Source organism: Zootoca vivipara, chromosome 9, assembly GCF_965207765.1.
Source record: "Zootoca vivipara chromosome 9, rZooViv2.hap1.1, whole genome shotgun sequence".
NCBI lineage: Eukaryota > Metazoa > Chordata > Lepidosauria > Squamata > Lacertidae > Zootoca > Zootoca vivipara.
Window position 1 is genome coordinate 8,066,259 of NC_142592.1, and position 18,583 is coordinate 8,084,841.

General features: G+C 45.6%; 1 protein-coding gene across 1 annotated transcript in view; it reads left to right on the forward strand.

Annotated features, from left to right (window-relative positions):
- The first annotated feature begins 4,252 nt into the window (after positions 1-4,252).
- The window catches only part of ABCD2 (ATP binding cassette subfamily D member 2), a 40,336-nt gene continuing 26,005 nt past the window's right edge, over positions 4,253-18,583 (forward strand). Inside the window, exons 1-3 of the mRNA XM_035126486.3 lie at positions 4,253-6,355; positions 9,971-10,151; positions 14,671-14,792. Coding sequence (XP_034982377.1) covers positions 5,390-6,355; positions 9,971-10,151; positions 14,671-14,792 — 1,269 coding nt within the window. The 5' untranslated portion in view covers positions 4,253-5,389. The remainder of the gene's footprint in view (positions 6,356-9,970; positions 10,152-14,670; positions 14,793-18,583) is intronic.

The window sequence follows — 18,583 nt, forward strand, 5'->3', positions numbered from 1 at the left end:
AGATAATAATAATAATAATAATAATAATAATAATAATAATAATTTATTATTTATACCCCGCCCATCTGGCCGGGTGTTGCATATCCTGCTGATACGGTCAGCTTCGTGCAATGCATCATTTTTGGAGTGCTGTGAGCTTCTTATTATATATGGGTGGTGATATTTGACATGATTTCAGAATACTGCATGCTGCCTCAAGTTGGTAGAGAAGTAGAATATAAATGGTTAAATGAAAAAGCAGAATAAATGAAGCTTGCTGCGCAGACTGTGTTCCCTCGGGCTTCACTTTGGTTTGCAGTTACAGTACATTAACTCTGGGCTTCCTGACTCATTACAGAACTCTGCTTTCAGTTAGTTCTCCAACTCGTCCTCTTGCTACTGTAATGGCAGTGCTCCAGAAGTCTTCCAAACACCACATTATTTGGTTCACATGCTTTGCCTCCAAAAACCATCCATGCCCTCCCCATTAAATGGCTGTTCCATTCTGAACCATATCATTTGTTTAAAAAACAGTTACAATTAAAATCACCAAACTGTATTTTAAAAGACACACACACACACACACACACACACACACACACACGTGTATACGTATATTTCTGGATGTTTATGTGTCTCACAGTGAAATTAGATCATAGTGACCTCCATAAACTGTTAACAACCTGTCTGCATAAATTTCATTTATTTCATATGACACTTTGGGGCCACACAGACAGAGAAATCAGAGTTACCAACCAAAAGCCATTTTTAAAGGGGGTGCATGAGCTTTCAAATCACACTCATATGCACTACATTGTTTATGAGAAATGATGGCTACATTTGTTGTGTGTTTGTGTGTGTGTATCTGCAATGTATAAACCTGCCCCTTAATTACAGGGATGTGGAGATAATATTGGTGCCATATTTTGGGGTGAACCTGGCAAGATGGCATGCATATGTGATGGCCTCTCAGTCATAGGCGTGCAGAAAATCTGGACAGCGTTGACCAGAACCCAGGCCATGAAACATTAGCAGTATTTCAGCTGCTTCCCAGTATGCGTTGGTCCTCAAAGGAAGAAAACTAGATATGGTTATTACAGCCATTCCTCATGTTGCGTCCACTGCAGGTTGTGTTTTTCCAGGTTACAAACACGGCACACCCGGAAGTGTTTACTTTCGGGTTTCACCGCGCACGCATGCACTTAAGTGTTCTGAGCGCTTTGGACATGCGCAGAAGCGCTCTATCACTCTTTTGTGCATGCTCAAAAGCGCCGCTCGGGTTGCGTACTTTTTGGGATGCGAACGGCACCCCAGAATGGATCGGGTCTGCAACCCGAGCTGTAGTCACATTGTAAAAGAAAAAGACATTTCAAGCCTCTTGTTGCAAAATGGATCGTTGTGTTGGTGCTTACAAGTATTTTAATTAAGAAATTGTTTAAAGCATGTTAAAGTGGTGTACTGGATGTTTTCCTTGTATGTAACTTAGGGGCCAAATTCCATAGTCAGCCAAGCCAGCAGCAGAAAGAAAAAGTCCACGGAAAGGAGAACTGCAGCTTGAGCTCATTGACACAGGCACCATGTATCCAGCCCATTGGGTTGCAACCTAAAATACTAAAAAGTGGAAAGAGTGCCACAATTAATGTGGTTAGGATCACAGCCTTCATGAGACAAGTCAGCATCAAAACAGTGCCATAAAAAAGTTGGGCTTGCAGAAAGTGAAAACCTCAAGCCTTAAACTGTATTCTTGCTAGCTCACAAACGAGAATAGATGTTTGTATATGTACGTTATTTAAATCAATGTCAGGATGAGGGCAGCAATAACCACACAGGGTTTTTCCAGATGATAATTATTGTGCTGTGGTCTTCTTAGCACTTTGGTTTTCAGTTCAGCACTTAGCGCATGAGGAAGGTTCTGCTAGCCAAGTGTTGCTGTCAGTGGAGTGCCTCGTTTCACCCTGCAGCCTCCAGGTCTCGTAGCTCCCGTGAATTTTGGTGCCTGATAAACAGAAGATCAAAGAAATGTCCCCTGTCAGTTATCCCCGCCCCGATCTGGGAGCAATTTTTGAGGAAATATTTCTTGCAGACAGAGACCTCTACCTGCCATTCTGACGTTTCTTTCGAACATCTGCCCATTTGGCCCAAAACTGAACCTGATGAAATTCTTGATTTAATCTCGAAACTAAAAATAGGCAAAGCCCCCGGGCCTGATCTGATCCCGGCGGAGGCCATAAAGCTACATCCGGCCTGGTGGGCAAACATACTTGCCGCAACTTTTGATGCAATTAATGCTACTGGTCTCGTGCCCAGAACGTGGAAGGAGGCCATCATCATCCCAATACACAAAAAAGGCCCCCCTGATGATCCGGGAAACTATCGAAACATCAGTCTCCTGTCGATTATCGGGAAAATATACGCTCGTTTTCTGTTAACTAGACTGACCCAATGGGCAGAGGAACTCCATCTCATCGGCCCAGAACAAGCTGGGTTTAGAGCTCACCGTTCAACCACGGACCATGCAGTAATTTTATACCACTTAGCTCGGAAATACTCTTCTTCTGAGCGGGGCCAACTCTGTGCTGCCTTCATAGATTTGAAGGCCGCATTCGACAGTATACCCAGAAAATTATTATGGGGAAAATTGGCCCATTGGGGCATTGATAGAAGGTTATTGTGGCTAATAACCCAACTTCACGATGGGACGGCCGCCAGGGTGAGAATAACACCTACTGGTGACCTCATAAACTCCGTACCCATCAACAGAGGAGTTCGACAAGGGTGCATTTTAGCCCCTTATCTTTTCAATCTATTTATAAGCGACATGAGAACACCTCTAGCCGAATCACAATTAGCTATCCACGCTCCTCGCCTTGCGGATTACCGCTGCCCCTTGTTGCTGTATGCTGACGATGCTGTGATACTCTCGTTCTCTAGAATCGGTTTAAGGAGGGCACTTAAGATTTTTGCTTTGTACTGCAAATCTAACCTCCTTACCATAAATCAATCTAAATCGAAAGTGCTTATTTTTTCCAGAAGTCGGAAGTTGTACAAATGGATGTTGGATGGGAAACCTATCGAACAAGTTCAAAAATTTCAATACCTGGGAGTGCACTTTCAACACAACATGGGCTGGAAAGCGCATATTGCTTACCTCCAAAACAAGGCCAAAGCCCTTTCGAACGCATTACTGCGTTTCTTCTTTTCGGAAGGGGCCTTACATGTACCGTCTGCCTTAAAGGTATTTAAAGCTAAAGTGGTTGCGACAATGGCTTACGCTGCCCCGTTATGGGGAGCATCAGTAAATCTGGCGCCCCTAGAAACAATTCAGAATCAATTTCTGAGACGCCTTTTGAAATTGCCCCAGTGCGTGAGCATTGCAGCTATTCGCCTTGAACTTAAAATTCCCTCGTTAGAAAACTCCTTATGGAAGCATATCTTCTGCTATTGGCTGTCCTTGTGGCATAGATTGCCCAATCACCATCTCATTCAATGTCTTTGGAGAGACGACTTTGTTAGTCCCTGGGCAAAAAAAATCCACTCCAAAATTATGTCCTACGGATTGTTCCCATCGGACCTATTGAAATTAGATCTTCCCTCAGCCAAAAGAACTATAATTCAAAAACTAGATAACTATGGTTTCCATCAAAATATTATAACGGGAGGTGGAACATGTTCCCCGCTGAATCAAGGCATACAGCCCACACCTCAGATTCCATCGTACTTGTCTTTTCTTTCTGTCGCAGCCCACAGATTCGCCTTCACCAAAGCAAGATTTAATGCTTTCCCATCCAATGTCCTGGGGCACAGGTTTTCCAAAGGCCAAATCTCAGTTTTATGCACGTGTGACAACAGAACAATAGAATCCCTCTACCACATACTGTTCTGTTGCCCCCTGCATACGCCCGCTCGGACTAAAATCTTGTACCCTCTAATTATGGAAATCACGGACAAACCGCTAGAGACCCAATTAACATACCTGCTGCAAGATGATGATATGACCAAAACATTACTTGTAGCAAGATATTTGATTTCAGTTCTCTCTTACAAAAAACAGCATAACTTACTTTATGACTACTGACATCAAGATACATCATTCGAGTAACCTTCTGATCTGAGTAATGAAAAATGAAGGCCTGCAATGCACTAACGTTTTAACCATAGCTAAAAGCCCCACAAAACTACTTGAAACGTTTAAAAATGTTGTACACAAATTCCTTGTATGAGGGACTAATTTTGTCTGATTGTTCTGATTCTTTTATGTTTTTTATTTGTCTGATTGTTTTTATGTATGTCGGTTTTATACTGTTTTATTCTTGGTTGCAGTACATTATGGGCCTATGGCTGAAATAAAGTTTATCTATCTATCTATCACCCTGTCAGAGAGCCCTAACATTATTTTGTCCTTTTGAGGTCACCACCTTTTTTTCTGATGCAGCATCTGTGCCTTTAGCAGAAGCAGAAAACAAAACTTTTCTCAACATGCAATTGCATCATTATGGTACAAAGGCCCTGTCCCCCTCATCTCCAAAGCAGCAAACCTATTTAATGGAATTCTCAAGTAACCTGACCAGTCCCCATTCCAGGGATAACTTCGGTTTGTTTTTTTAAGTTGATTCCAAGTTTTGCATCTCTGATTGCAAGGCTCATTCAAATATGCAAGGAACTTGCATGTGCGAACCACTCCTTTTTAAAGCCGTGGTTGTGAGCAGGGACAATTTCTCTGCTCCCACTGCCTTGGCTCGCAATGCAACCCTTTTGGGAAGGCTGCAACTGGGCAGAAGCAACGGGGGAAGAGAGGGGCAAGTTTTTGCAGGCTAGGCTATAGATCGATCTCGGAAAGCCTGTGATGGGCGGAACCCCTCCTTCCACCCCTCTGTTCCACACCTTCCCCAGGACAGGAGCATGTGTGGGGCAGCAGATCCCGAAAGCGAACGCACAGAGATCATCACATGCCACCACTGGGGAGAGGGAGAGAGAGAGAGAGCGATGACAGCAGATGCTCTCGACACTAGACGAACCCGGCAGCGGAAAGGATTTCCGCTGCTCGGAATCGGAATCCCACTTTTAACCTAGAGCGCTGTGGAGGACCAGAAGGAAAGCGACGCCGCTCGCCGGCTGAGGATTTCCCAGGGCTCGGCGACCAATGAGCGGGTGGAGGGGGCGTGGCTTGCTGCGGCGGGGTGGGAAATGATTCGCCGTTCGTGGAAGGGGAAAAGCCTCGGCCGCCGGCGGATCCGGAGTCATTCCGCCTAGGTCGCTAACGCGATCGGCGGTGTGGGGGGAGAGTGGGCCACGTGAAGATGGGTCGCCTCAGGCCTCGATGAGCTGCCGCCGTCCTTCGGCCCCTCCCTCTGGGTGGGTATAATAAATAAGCCAGACAGGAGGAGAGGCACAAAGCAGCTTCCCCGGGAAAATGCCCCCCGGGCGCGAGAAATGGAGCCGCTCGAGCGCCGCGAAGAGGGCGGCGTGCTTGCTGGCTGCGGTGTACGGGCTGAAGATCCTCTGCCCGCTCGTCCGCAGGCGGCTCCGGCAGGCTGGCTGCAAAAAGGACCCGCAGCAGAGGCAGATCGCCAGCAGCAGCAGCAGCCGGGCTGACGGCGGGGATCTTCCGAAGGAGGTGGCGGAGCTGCAGCTGCTGCCTTGCCCGGGTCTCCCCGCCGGCAGAGCGTCTCCGGCGGCCAATGCGGAATTTTTCCGGCAGCTTCTTGCGCTGCGCAAGATCCTCTTCCCCAAGGCGGTGAGCGCGGAGAGCGGCTGGCTGTGCCTGCACTCGGCGGCGCTGGTGTCGCGGACCTTCCTCTCCATCTACGTGGCCGGCCTGGACGGCAAGATCGTCAAGAGCATCGTGGAGAAGCGGCCGCGCAGCTTCGCCTGGAAGCTGATCAAGTGGCTCGCCATCGCCATCCCGGCCACGTTCGTCAACAGCGCCATCCGCTACCTGGAGGGCAAGCTGGCGCTGGCTTTCCGCACCCGCCTGGTGGATCACGCCTACGAGACCTACTTCGCCGACCAGACCTACTACAAGGTGATCAACATGGACAGCCGGCTGGCTAACCCGGACCAGTCGCTCACCGAGGACATAGCGATGTTCTCGCAGTCGGTGGCGCACCTCTACTCCAACCTGACCAAGCCCATCCTGGACGTGGTGCTCACCTCGTACACCCTCATCCAGACGGCCAGGTCCAGGGGGGCCAGCCCCATCGGGCCCACGCTTCTGGCCGGGCTGGTGGTGTACGCCACCGCCAAGGTGCTCAAAGCCTGCTCGCCCAGATTTGGCAAGCTGGTAGCCGAGGAGGCCCATCGCAAGGGCTACCTGCGCTACGTCCACTCTCGGATCATCGCCAACGTAGAGGAGATTGCCTTCTACAGGGGCCATAAGGTAAGAGGAGGAGGAGACACAGGAGCTGGGTGACATCGGAGACAGGAGAGACCTCTGAGCTGTAGTACAGTACTTGGCAATCTCCTGCTGCTGCTCCCTCCTGCTGCTGCTCCTGCCCCCATCCCTGGGAGAGTTGAATTCCTATGACACCCAGACCTGTTTACTATATAGGTTCCTGCAGGCTTGGTAAAGGAGCCTTGTTTTTCTCCTTTATCTGGAAAAGGCCAGAGCAAGTGCTGGCAGTAGTAGCATAACAATCATTAGCTCTCTCCCATTAGTACATGCTAAGTACTCTTTTCTTCCTACAAAGGGTGAATTTCCCTTCTGTTGCAGCCACAGTGGTTGCAGAACCTGAGGTTTGGGATTAATTAATACAGAATAAAAAGGCCATGGACTCGTCTACACACTCCCATGTGAACCCCATTTTCTCTCCCAGCTGTTTGGATGACTAGTGCAGGCCAATGCATGACTAGCTCAGAAGTAAATCCATCGTATTCAGTAGGGCTTACTCCCGTGTAAGAGTGCCAAAGGCTGCAATCCCTAAACTCTTACTGGTGAGTAAGCGCCATTGAACTTGGAGGGACTCCTGAGAAAACACATGTGAGGGCTAAAGATAAAATGGGCCTTGTTTTCATTCATTTCTTATAGATTGTTCTTCATATTCTTTCAAATGTACCGGTTGCAAGAAATCATTTCCCCTCCCCCTTCTGTCTCACCCTGATCGATGCAGCACTTTCACTTGGCAGCCTGGGGAAAACTTTGCTCTTTCAATGTGGACAGCAATACAACCTTTGTCCATTGATCTGTGTAGCTAAGCAGAGATGCAGCACTGCAAAGTCTTTAAATAGCTCAGGCCAAAGTGTTGTGGGTGCTTTAACAACTAAAGTTACATAAAATGAATGGGTATTTTAAAAAAACCAAGGTGGCAAATATATTCAATGCACATTTTAAAAAATTGTTTTAATGTGGGGACAGAGTTTTCCACCTTAAAAACAGGTTCTTCTTATGTCTCTAACCTGGACTTGGGTCTTGCTTGCACCAGAGCTTCCTAGGGTGTCACATTGGTCTTTAGCACAGGTGGAAGGAGAAGAAGTTGTCCTCCTCGGAGCAGTACAAGGAGAGCCTCCCATCACCATCATGGCTGTGCTGACGAACAAGGAACTAACCTAGACTGAAAGCTGGTGCAAGAACAATGCAGGACTGATTCATTCCAGCTGTATCTCCAACTTCCCCCAAAACATTGCTTTCTCTTGGTGGGGTAGGAGAACTGGGGGGGGGGGGACATCTGGCAACCCAAACGCCCCTTTGGTTTCAGATAGTACATGGGTAAACGAGACTAGAAAACCTGGAACAAACTAAACCTCCTAGAACAAAATAATAAACCAAGAAGCTTAGTCCTAATAATAATAAACCAATAATAATAAGCCACCTGGGTCCCTCATAGCAGAACCTATAGAAGGGTTAATCCTCTGAAAAATAACGGACTGCTCATTTTCACGTTCATCTGCCAGGTACCTCAGCCCATATCAGTTATGCAGACTTAAATGGAGCATTTCCCCACAAAAACAGAGTTGAGAATTCCCAAGGATACTCAGCAAATGATGTTTCGCCATACTTCAAAGATTACGGCTCCAGGCAGAAGCATACAAACATCCCACTAATTTTGATTATCATAAGCAATTTTAATAATCAAGTTTGACTGAATCAAAGCTCCTAGAAAGGCACTCAATTCTCTGAGTCTAAAATCAGCACCAAAGCCATTAAGATATACCAGTAATTTACTTTTAAGTTATTTATGCTTGCCTTGGCTCCTGGTTTGTATTCTGATGGAGTTAAAAATAACAACACAATGTTTCGTTTTGATTTTAAGATGGGCATTTGCTAAAATCACCATTCATTTGCAAACAGCAATTCTGATTCATAAATATCTGTGCTCGTTATAAAAGTATTATCATAATCCATGCTGTAAGTGATTGAGTTGATGCTAGCATTAACTGGCCAGATGTTCAGCTGGTATATGTTGGTAGAGATTCCTTAAGGAAGCAAAATGAAGAGGGTTGCAGGATGTTTAAAGGATGAGCTCTTATTCCAAAGCAGCAGTGTCCCATAGGAGCCGGAGGGTGTACCTTGTTCCATAACATTACAGCTTGAAAGGATGCCATAGGATCAAAGATCTACACTGAACTTGATGGAGAAGCTGTAGAATGGGTAGAGTTGTAATGAGTCACCATTTTATGCGACTGAGGAGATGGAGCTTAGTGGTAGAACATATATGGTGTCCCACGTTCAACCCTCTCACATTTATATATAGATCTGGAAACAGGGCTGGGTTGTACTTCTGTCTAATACCCTGGAAGTCTCCTGCCCATCAGAGTAGGCAGCGTTTGGGCTATAGTTACAGTCCTCATGGAACTGGGGTGGGTTGAAGGTTGCTGTTGGGTGTGCACACCTTGATCTGTGAAACAACCTGGATCAGGTGTCTTGAACCAACAGGTCTACCTATGTGACCATATTAGTATAAAGGTTGCTTTTCTGGGTGGTTCCAGATGGGACACAAAGTGGAAACATGAGTGAGTAACCTTCTCTTGCCATGCTTATTATCATTATCTTACATGAAGCCTGGGAATTAACGTATCTCCATTAGTGGCTGTTGTCCATTGGGAGTGGTAGGAGAGAAGGCAGTAAGTAAAACCAGAGTCAATTAATTCTAGTTTTGTCTCCATCCTCCTCCCTGCTGAGTTCTGCAAGAGCAACTCTGAGGCTAAGGTGGATGAAGCTGACAAGAAGTGCCACCTCTCTGGACTGGTTGTAATAATTTGGGCACGCAGGTGCGGATTGCATGAGGGCAGGCCGAGGTTGGTGAAACAGTGCTTTGCTTGCCTTAATGAACCAGCCTCCTCTACATATCTCACTTCCCAGAAGATATGTCCAAGCTACCCTGTTTGGGTTGTTGAGTTGATCGAAACTACATATACCAGCTGAGATTTTGCCTAACAGTATTATTAATTTATACCCCATCCATCTGGCTGGGTTTCCCCAGCCACTCTGGGCAGCTCTCAACAAAATATTAAAAACATGATCAAACATTAAAAACTTCCCTAAACAGGGTTACCTTCAGATGGCTTCTAAAAGTCAGATAGTTGTTTATTTCCTTGACATCTGATGGGAGAGCGTTCCACAGGGTAGCTGCCACCACCGAGAAGGCATTCTGCCTGGTGTCCTGTAATCTCACTTCTCTCAGTGAGGGAACCACCAGAAGGCCCTTGGAGCTGGACCTCGGTATCTGGGCAGAACGACGGGGGTGGAGACGCTCCTTCAGGTATACTGGGCCCAGGCCGTTTAGGGCTTTAAAGGTCTGCACCAACACTTTGAATTGTGCTCGGAAACGTGCTGGGAGCCAATGTAGGCCTTTCAGGACCGGTGTTAATTTCACTATGGTGTACTACCGGTAAAAGCCAGGTAAGAATATGAGTCTTCTTTCTAGTCACCTGGTATTGCTGGCTTCTGTCTGTCTCTGGACACATATATATTCACTTGTCTAGGCTTATCTGTTTAAAGTGCACACATATTCACATGTACCATGCTCTGAACTGTATCTGAATTTTTAAACTGTAGGTAGAAATGAACCAGCTACAGAAAAGTTACAAAGCTCTAGCAGACCAAATGAACCTCATTTTGTCCAAACGCTTGTGGTACATCATGCTGGAGCAGTTTCTGATGAAGTACGTCTGGAGCAGCAGCGGTTTGATTATGGTGGCTGTACCTATCATCACTGCAACGGGATTTGCAGATGGCGGTAATAAAATTTTATTGAACGTGAAATGTTTTGTGTGGCAGTTTCGTCTCAGTGGGATTATCTGGAGGAATTGGCCAGAAAGATGTCTACAGATTCTTAGCTGCAGCAACCCTGTGTCTGCCCAGCCCTGTGTGGCTAGCTTGAGCAACTCTAGGAAAAACTAAGTTATAGAAACAGCTGGCCTACCCAAAAACCTTTTGTTGCCTTGGGCAAAATAGTAAATGGTGCCCCCAGGCTCAAGTCAAGGTGCTTAGTGCCCAAGGTAGGTCAAATTACCTTGGTGCCTGAGGCAGAAAATCCCCCAGCACGTCTTCTTGGCAGTAAACGTACAATAATACTAAATGAAACAACTACTGATTTGTTGCCTTTTAAATAAAGGTGGGTCCAGCTATTGCTATGACTCGCATGCAATTTTTGTTCTTTTCTTAATTGTTTCTGATAACTATTTTAGCACATCATGCAAGACCTTTTCTGCTCTTGCAAGCAGTCTCAGAAAGAAAGAGAAAATGAGATTAGTAGTTCATACCGTGTAATCAATACATTAAACTGACTTGTAGAAACACTATTTATTATATTGTACTCAGCATTTAGTTATCACCTATCCCTCTGTAGCAGTGGGTATATGCAAATGGAGTCTGAAACAAACCATTGAATGGGCAGCCTGGCATGTCAGGATACTCCAGGAAATTATTCTCTCTCTTTCCTCCCCACCCCACGCCTCAAAAGAGGCTTAATTTGGGATGCATAAATCTCTGAATTTCAGTTTCACTCCCTTTTGTCATTTTTCCAGACTTCTCCACATTTCCATATCAGTTTGCGTTTTAAAAAAAAGTTAAGCCCCCCCCTCACAACACAAACATAATGCCCTAGTAGTGACAAACATAAAATGATTCCCCACAAAGTACGTTTCTTTATTCAACTATGCATTATTGTAATATTCTGAAATTGGGGGGTGGGGCTTGTTTTTAAAAATAACAAGAACATATTTAATAGCTGCTCTAGTGTTGTTGTTGTTTAGTCGTTTAGTCGTGTCCGACTCTTCGTGACCCCATGGACCATAGCACGCCAGGCACTCCTGTCTTGCACTGCCTCCCGTAGTTTGGTCAAACTCATGTTCGTAGCTTCGAGAACACTGTCCAACCATCTTGTCCTCTGTCGTCCCCTTCTCCTTGTGCCCTCCATCTTTCCCAACATCAGGGTCTTTTCCAAGGATTCTTCTCTTCTCATGAGGTGGCCAAAGTATTGGAGCCTCAGCTTCACGATCTGTCCTTCCAGGGAGCACTCAGGGCTGAGTAAAAACAAGCAAATGAAAGTCAAGCCTTGAGAGGAATTTGTTCTCTCGGCACATGCTCTGAAGGGACATAACACAGGGACTTTGCTGAAAGTAATTAGTTCTTTGCCAGTGCCTGGAAACACCACCTTGAATTCTGTGGAAAAAATGTGGTAATATAAATGATAATAATAATAATATAATAATAATAATTTATTATTTATACTCCACCCATCTGGCTGAGTTTCGCCAGCCACTCTGGGCGGCTTCCAACAAACGATAAAAAATACTGTACATCGGTCATTAAAAACTTCCCTAATGAAACAAATTGTTAAGAGTTCTAGTAATGATCAGTAATTAATGGTAGAGGTGATGAAATTATTCAGGATTTACAGTACAAATCCTATGTGACTCTAATCCGCCCCTGAGCTCAGTGGAGCTTACTCTCCCAATTTCAGGCCTGGCTATGGGCTAGATACAGTCATGGTTGTCTTCTTGGATGACTTATACCACGCATCACCAAACTTCAGCCCTCCAGATGTTTTGGACTACAATTCCCATAATTCCTGACCACTGGTCCTCTTAGCTAGGGATCATGGGAGTTGTGGGCCAAAACATCTGGAGGGCCGCAGTTTGGGGATGCCTGACTTACACTGAGGGCTGAATGAGGAAGTTCAGTTGGATTGGTTCTCCAGAACCTCTATGTAACTTTCCATATCATCAACCATGGTATCTTTCTGGAACATTTTGCTGGGTTGGCCATTGACCCATGGTGCGCCACAAGATTCCATTGTGTGCCCCCTGCATTTTAACATCTGCATCAAAAATTGAAGGAAGTACAGTCGTACCTTGGTTCTCAAACGCCTTGCTACTCGTATGTTTTGACTCTGGAACGCTGAAAACCCAGAAGTAAGTGTTCCGGTTTTTGAATGTTTTCCGGAAGCCGAACAGCCAATGCGGCCTTTGCTTGAGTGCAGGGAGCTCCTGCAGCCAATCGGAAGCCGTGTCTTGGTTTTAGAATGGTTTTGGGAGTCAAATGGACTCCTGGAATGGAGTGTGTTCGAGAACCAAGGTTCCACTGTAACAAGGCTTTGGCTGAAGTGTCATCACTCTGCGAGTGAAAATGTTGTTTCCATCTGCTTCTCCAAGGGAGGTGATGCTCTGTATATGGCTGCCTTTTAAAGATAATTTGGAACCTTCCAGCGATGAACAATATGACTTAAAGGTAAAGGTAAAGGGACCCCTGACCATTATGTCAAGTTGTGACTGACATGGTGTTGTGGTGCTCATCTTGCGTTATTGGCTGAAGGAGCCGGCGTACAGCTTCCGGGTCATGTGGCCAGCATGACTAAGCTGCTTCTGGCGAAGCAGAGCAGCACACGGAAACGCTGTTTTTCTTCCCGCTGTAGCGGTCCCTATTTATCTACTTGCACTTTGACGTGCTTTCGAACTGCTAGGTTGGCAGGAGCTGGGACCGAGCAATGGGAGCTCACCCCGCCGCGGGGATTTGAACCACCGACCTTCTGATCGGCAAGCCCTAGGCTCTGTGGTTTAAATCTTCCTAAATTCTACTTTGATGACAGGTGTGTTTGTTTTTTACACACACATAATAGAATTTGCCTTCAGTCAATTGGGCTATGGATTATGTTTTATTTTAATGATAATTGATTGTATTCCCTTCTGGGATCATTTTGTATGATGAAAATGGAGACAGAATGAACAAACAAACGAGTGAAATATTTTTAAGACGGGAATCAAACCGCTGGGTAATGGCAAAGCCGAAGGCAATTGTTTTCCTTTGTTTGCCCATGTTATACTATTTGTATTTATTTTTATATAAAAAATTATGTCCCACCCTTCTGGTCCCTATGGCAGTACTCAGGGTGACTTGCAACAATTTAAAACTGTACTGTCCTTTAAAAACAACACATGTGTTTTTGAAATCCCCAAAATCGTGAATCCCTTCCTGGAATTTCAGTTTTATATTGTAATTCAATTAAAGTTCAGTGAAAATACAACAGAAGCAGACACATGAATCACACCTTTAAAATAAAATATTAGGTGTTTAGGAAAGAAAAAGCTTGCCAAACTTTATAAAAGTCTTCACCTTCTTCTCTTTTTCTTCTTCTTTGGTGATCACTCGTAGCCGAGTAAGATTGCCTTCCATAACACGGTTTTAACAATGAGTCTGTAAGTGACGGTGGAGGCCAATTGCGTCTTCACCAACCAGCACATGACAACTAGAGAGTGGCTTTTTTTTTTATCCCTGCATGGTTTTTGGTGCACCTCAAAAGCCCTATCTCTTGCCACAATCAGTTATGCTCCACACTAAGAGGAGTGGAGGGAGCAGGTAAATTGATATAGCAGAATATATTCCTTTGGGTATTTTGGATCAAAGGCCTTTGGGTCAAACCTTTATGACCTGATATCTACATGGTCCTCTGAGCACTCCTCCAAGGGCTACATACCAATGTCCCCCAAAATGTGTGTAGTAAAAAAGTGCCCTCACACACACTCGCACACATGTATGTATACCAGAGCACACAGACACCATGATTGGACTGTGGAATATGGATCCTTGGCCCTAGATGGAAATCGTAGCACAATTTTGACCGAACACAATTTCCCCCACATCCTCTCCCCCTGCCAACTGCAGCAGAAATCTATGCCAGGTACTTCACCATGTGACCCAAATCAGATCGGTAGGATTGCATTTGTTTTTGCAGCTGCCGCCACCAAACTACCAGGGGTTTTCAGGGGCCATATCAGACTTCCGGGCTACGCATTTGCCACCTGATTGTAGGGTTTTAAATGTAGCTACCAGTGCTTTGAATTATGCTGAGATGCAAATATGAAATCGAGTTGCTGCAGTCTCTCCAAAACTGTTCTTCCAAAACCGGAATCACTCAAATGCTCTTGTCCGGAATCAGTCAAATGCTCTTGTATTTTTGATGACTGTATAGTGGGGAGACTTTAGGCAGATGCTGCAGTTTCCTTTCCTTCAGTGTGCTGGCAGGAGAAGGAATATTTGTCAAGGTCTCCTTGACACATTGCTGCTGCTGTGACAGGACCATTCTTTGAGTCAAGATTTGGCAACTACATTTGACTGATTCTGCTTTAACTTCACAAATTTTGCCCACATCTCTTTTCCTTATAGAGAAGTTTATCTTTAATGGAGTTAAAATATGCTTCGAGTAGGTTTGCTCTAATTAAGCTAGCTTTCTTTCTTTCTTTCTTTCTTTCTTTTAGAACTAGAAGACGGTCAAAAACAAGGGATGGTCAGCGAGAGGACGGAAACCTTCACCACTTCAAGAAATTTATTGGCCTCTGGAGCAGATGCCATTGAAAGGATTATGTCTTCTTACAAAGAGGTACTGGATGAAATACTGTATGATTGACAGCAGAAATGATAACAACTGGGGTTTTTTTTGGGGGGGGAATCGTAAACATAGTCTAAAATGGAATTGTGTATACCCATTTGAGGGAGGGTGGGAACAGGAAATCCGGACAAGATCACAGGCTTCAAAAGTTCCTGGATATAATCACTATTTAATTCCAAGGTTGTGCATTTTAAGAGCATTTGTTGTGGCTACTTTTGAATACAGTCTTCCCTTGGATCCCGAATGACCTGGAACTCGGGCGTTTTGGCTCCTGAATGCCGCAAACCCGGAAGTGATTGTTCTAGTTTGTGAATGTTCTTTTGGAACCCGAATGTCCCACAGGGCTTCCGTGGCTTCTGATTGGCTGCAGGAGCTTCCTGCAGCCAATCAGAAGCCGCGATTTGGTTTCCAAATGTTTTGGAAGTCGAATAGACTTCCAGAACGGATTCCGTTAGACTTCCAAGGTGCAACTGTATTTCTTATAATGACCATAGATGCAAGTCTTCCTAAGGAATAAATAGGCTTGAATCCCAAGTTGCTCCTCTCTTTGCGTAAAGTGATTCTCACCAACTTTCCCCTCCATCAGCAGCTTCCTGCAGCATATTCCACACCATTCTCAAGAGTCCCCCAACCAACCCACCCACCCAGCCACCAGCAGCAGGGGGATGGGAGATGGGGAACTCCCGTTCAGTGAATGTAAATAGCTTGGGGTTTGGGGGATTTATGCTGTCTGGAGTTTTTGAAATACTGCTTTGTACATGCAATTACGAAGGAAGGCTGGGATCCAAATTATAGAGACTGTCATCAGGGGAAGGGTGCTTTACCACCACAGCCACTGTACACAGCGGTGTAGCATCAGTTGCTGGTGCCCAGGGTGGGTGGGTGCGGGTGCTGGGCAGGGAGGGTATCAGCCCATCCGATGCCACCAGAGTGACGCCATCCCCACCAGAGCAAAGCGGGGCTGTCCTAAGCCACCTGCCCACCTGCACAGGGGGAGCCCAGCCGGCCGACATGGCCCTTGACAGATGGAGAGGAGCACTGGGCCAGGCTGCTCTGGGGTCGCTTGCGTGGGGGCACCTGTTTCACGCCCCCTCAAAAATTGTGTGACCCCCCCCAGCACACACACATCCCCACGCTATGCCCCTGACCATACATGCACTTCAGATTTAGCAACATCAGTATAAACATTAGGGGTAGAATTCAGCATCATGCTAGTTCTCTCAGCACAAGCATTTCTGCTTGCCAGATGGAATTATCTTCCTTCTGCTCTCTCCTAGTCCTGTTCTGGGGTTCTCATGTCCCTCCAGAGCGGCTTGGGGGGGGGGTAAGTGTGGGGTGGAGAGGAGAAGGGGCAATGCCCCATTGTACCAGTGAGAGTTCTTGTAGTGGCTTCCACAAGTGCACTGGGTCACCCCAGTTGTTTCTGTGAAGAGAAGGGAGAATTTTGCTCAACCTTACTCCATACAGGCAACATTTTAATGTAAGTTTGATTTGCAATCTACAAGTCCAAACTTAAGCACCATAGATGGGTAAAAACTGTGTGTTCATTTCCCAGGTTGGTTTATATTTCTTGCTGTGAAATAGATGTCCACATTTTATTATTTATTTATTTATTCATTCATGATGAAACTAATACTATGCAGTGTAATACTAGAGCTACACATGCAGATTTACAAGTCCAAATCTGTTGAATTGTGTGGAAAGTTCCAACACCAAGCTCCTCATTTTTTGCCAAGACTGTTTTTGAACCCGGGTTGCTTGGGCTAAAAGACAACTTTCTACAGCGTTTATGTTTGCTTACATGTAAGATTGGCTTGTTAAGAAATTGAAATGCATATCTGAAGAAGTGTGCATGAAAGCTCATACCAATAACAATAATAATAATGATAATGATAATTTATTTGTACCCCGCCCATCTGGCTGAGTCTCCCCAACCACTCTGGGCGGCTTCCAATCGAATATTAAAACAATATAGCATTGACAATGACAAACTTAGTTAGTCTCTAAGGTGCTACTGGAAGGAATTTTTCTATTTATTTTTTTAGTGAGCTTATCCAGGCTTTAAAGCTTGATCGGCACCAACTTCAGGCTTCACTTTCTGCTGGGATCAGCTGAGATTGGCTGGAAATCTCAGTAGGGCTGCCAATCTCAGCAAGCTTGAAGTCACTGCCTATTTGCTGATATCTAATTATCTTAGCAGAGTGACACTGGCAGGACCTTTCTGTAATGTTTTAATGTCACTTCCGTTGATGACGGCAGAGGCTTCTTCTCCCTACATGAACCCCCGATCCCCTCCTGTGTTTTAATTGGCACCTAGGAAGACACGGTGGCAGCTAGTGGAGGAGTCCCAACCCTTCTGCTTTAATAGAAAGTGCCATGGGGAGAACAGGACAGGAAAGCTACTGCTGCCCTCACAAAAGGTGGCATTTTAAATGTTTGTGTGTGTCGCTTTTTAAGACGCTGTTGCTTCTGGCCACTTATTATTTATCATCATCATCATCATTCTTACCCTGCCCACCTGGCTGGGCTGCCCCAACCACGCGGGCAGCTTCCAACGCATATAAGAACATTCCGTATTGGCCTGAATATAAGCCTCACTTTCCCCCCAAATTCTGACCGTGAAAAGTTAAAGTGCAGCTTAAATTTGTGATCTTACAAAAATGGGCTTTTACGATATCGCTGCTGAAAAAGACATATGGTAACACAGAATGGGTGTGAGTGCCTGCAGAATTGTAAGTGAGCGGCATATATTCGGATATTGTCTCCCCCCCCCTTGAATTTTAAAGCTGTGGCTTATATTCGGGTGCGGCTTATATTTGGGCCAATACGGTAATAAAACATTGAACATTAAAAACTTCCCAATACAGGGCTGCCTTCAGATGTCTTCTAAAAGTTGCTTTTTACCTCCTTGACATCTGATGGGAAGACGTCACTGCTGAGAAGCCCCCTCTGCCGCCGCCTGGTTCCCTACAACTTCGCTTCTTGCAGATAGCTGCCAGAAGGCCCTCGGAACTGGACCTCAGTGTCCAGGCTGAATGACAGTGGTGGAGATGCTTCTTCAGGAGCAAAGGCTGTTTAGGGCTTTAAAGGCCAGCTCCAACACTTTGAATTGTGCTTGGAAACACACTAGGAACCAGTGTAGAGCCTTTAGGTCTGGTGCTATACAGTGGTACCTCAGGTTACAAACGCTTTGGGTTACAAACTCTGCTAACCTGGAAGTAGTACCTCGGGTTGAGAAATTTGCCCCAGGATGAGAACGGAAATCGCTCGCCGGCGGCCCGCGCTGAGAAGCAAAAGCGCGCCTCAGGTTAAGAATGGTTTCGGGTTAAGAACAGACCTCTAGAACGAATTAAGTTCGTAACCCGAGGTACCATTGTATATGGCCCCAGTGGCTGCTCCCAGTCACCAGTCTAGCTGCCGCATTGTGGATTAATTGTAGTTTCTGGGTCATCTTCAAAGGTAGCCCCACGTAGAGCGCATTGCAATAGTCCAAGCGGGAGATAACCAGAGCATGTGCCCCTCTGGCGAGACAGTTAAACACCCCTGCTCCCACCCAGTTTGGAGACAGACACACACACACAGGTTAACCAGCCCCGTTTCAGGGCACAGAGAGTTCAGGGATGAAGCCCAAAACTTCTGCCAGCCCCAATTAATTGATGGAATTTGCTCTGAGAAGACCTGTTGATGCCCACAAGCTTATATAGCTTTAGGAGACAGTGATAGCTAGCTGTGACGTCCGGATTCAGATACACTATGTCTTTTGAAGCAAAAGGCAACTTTTG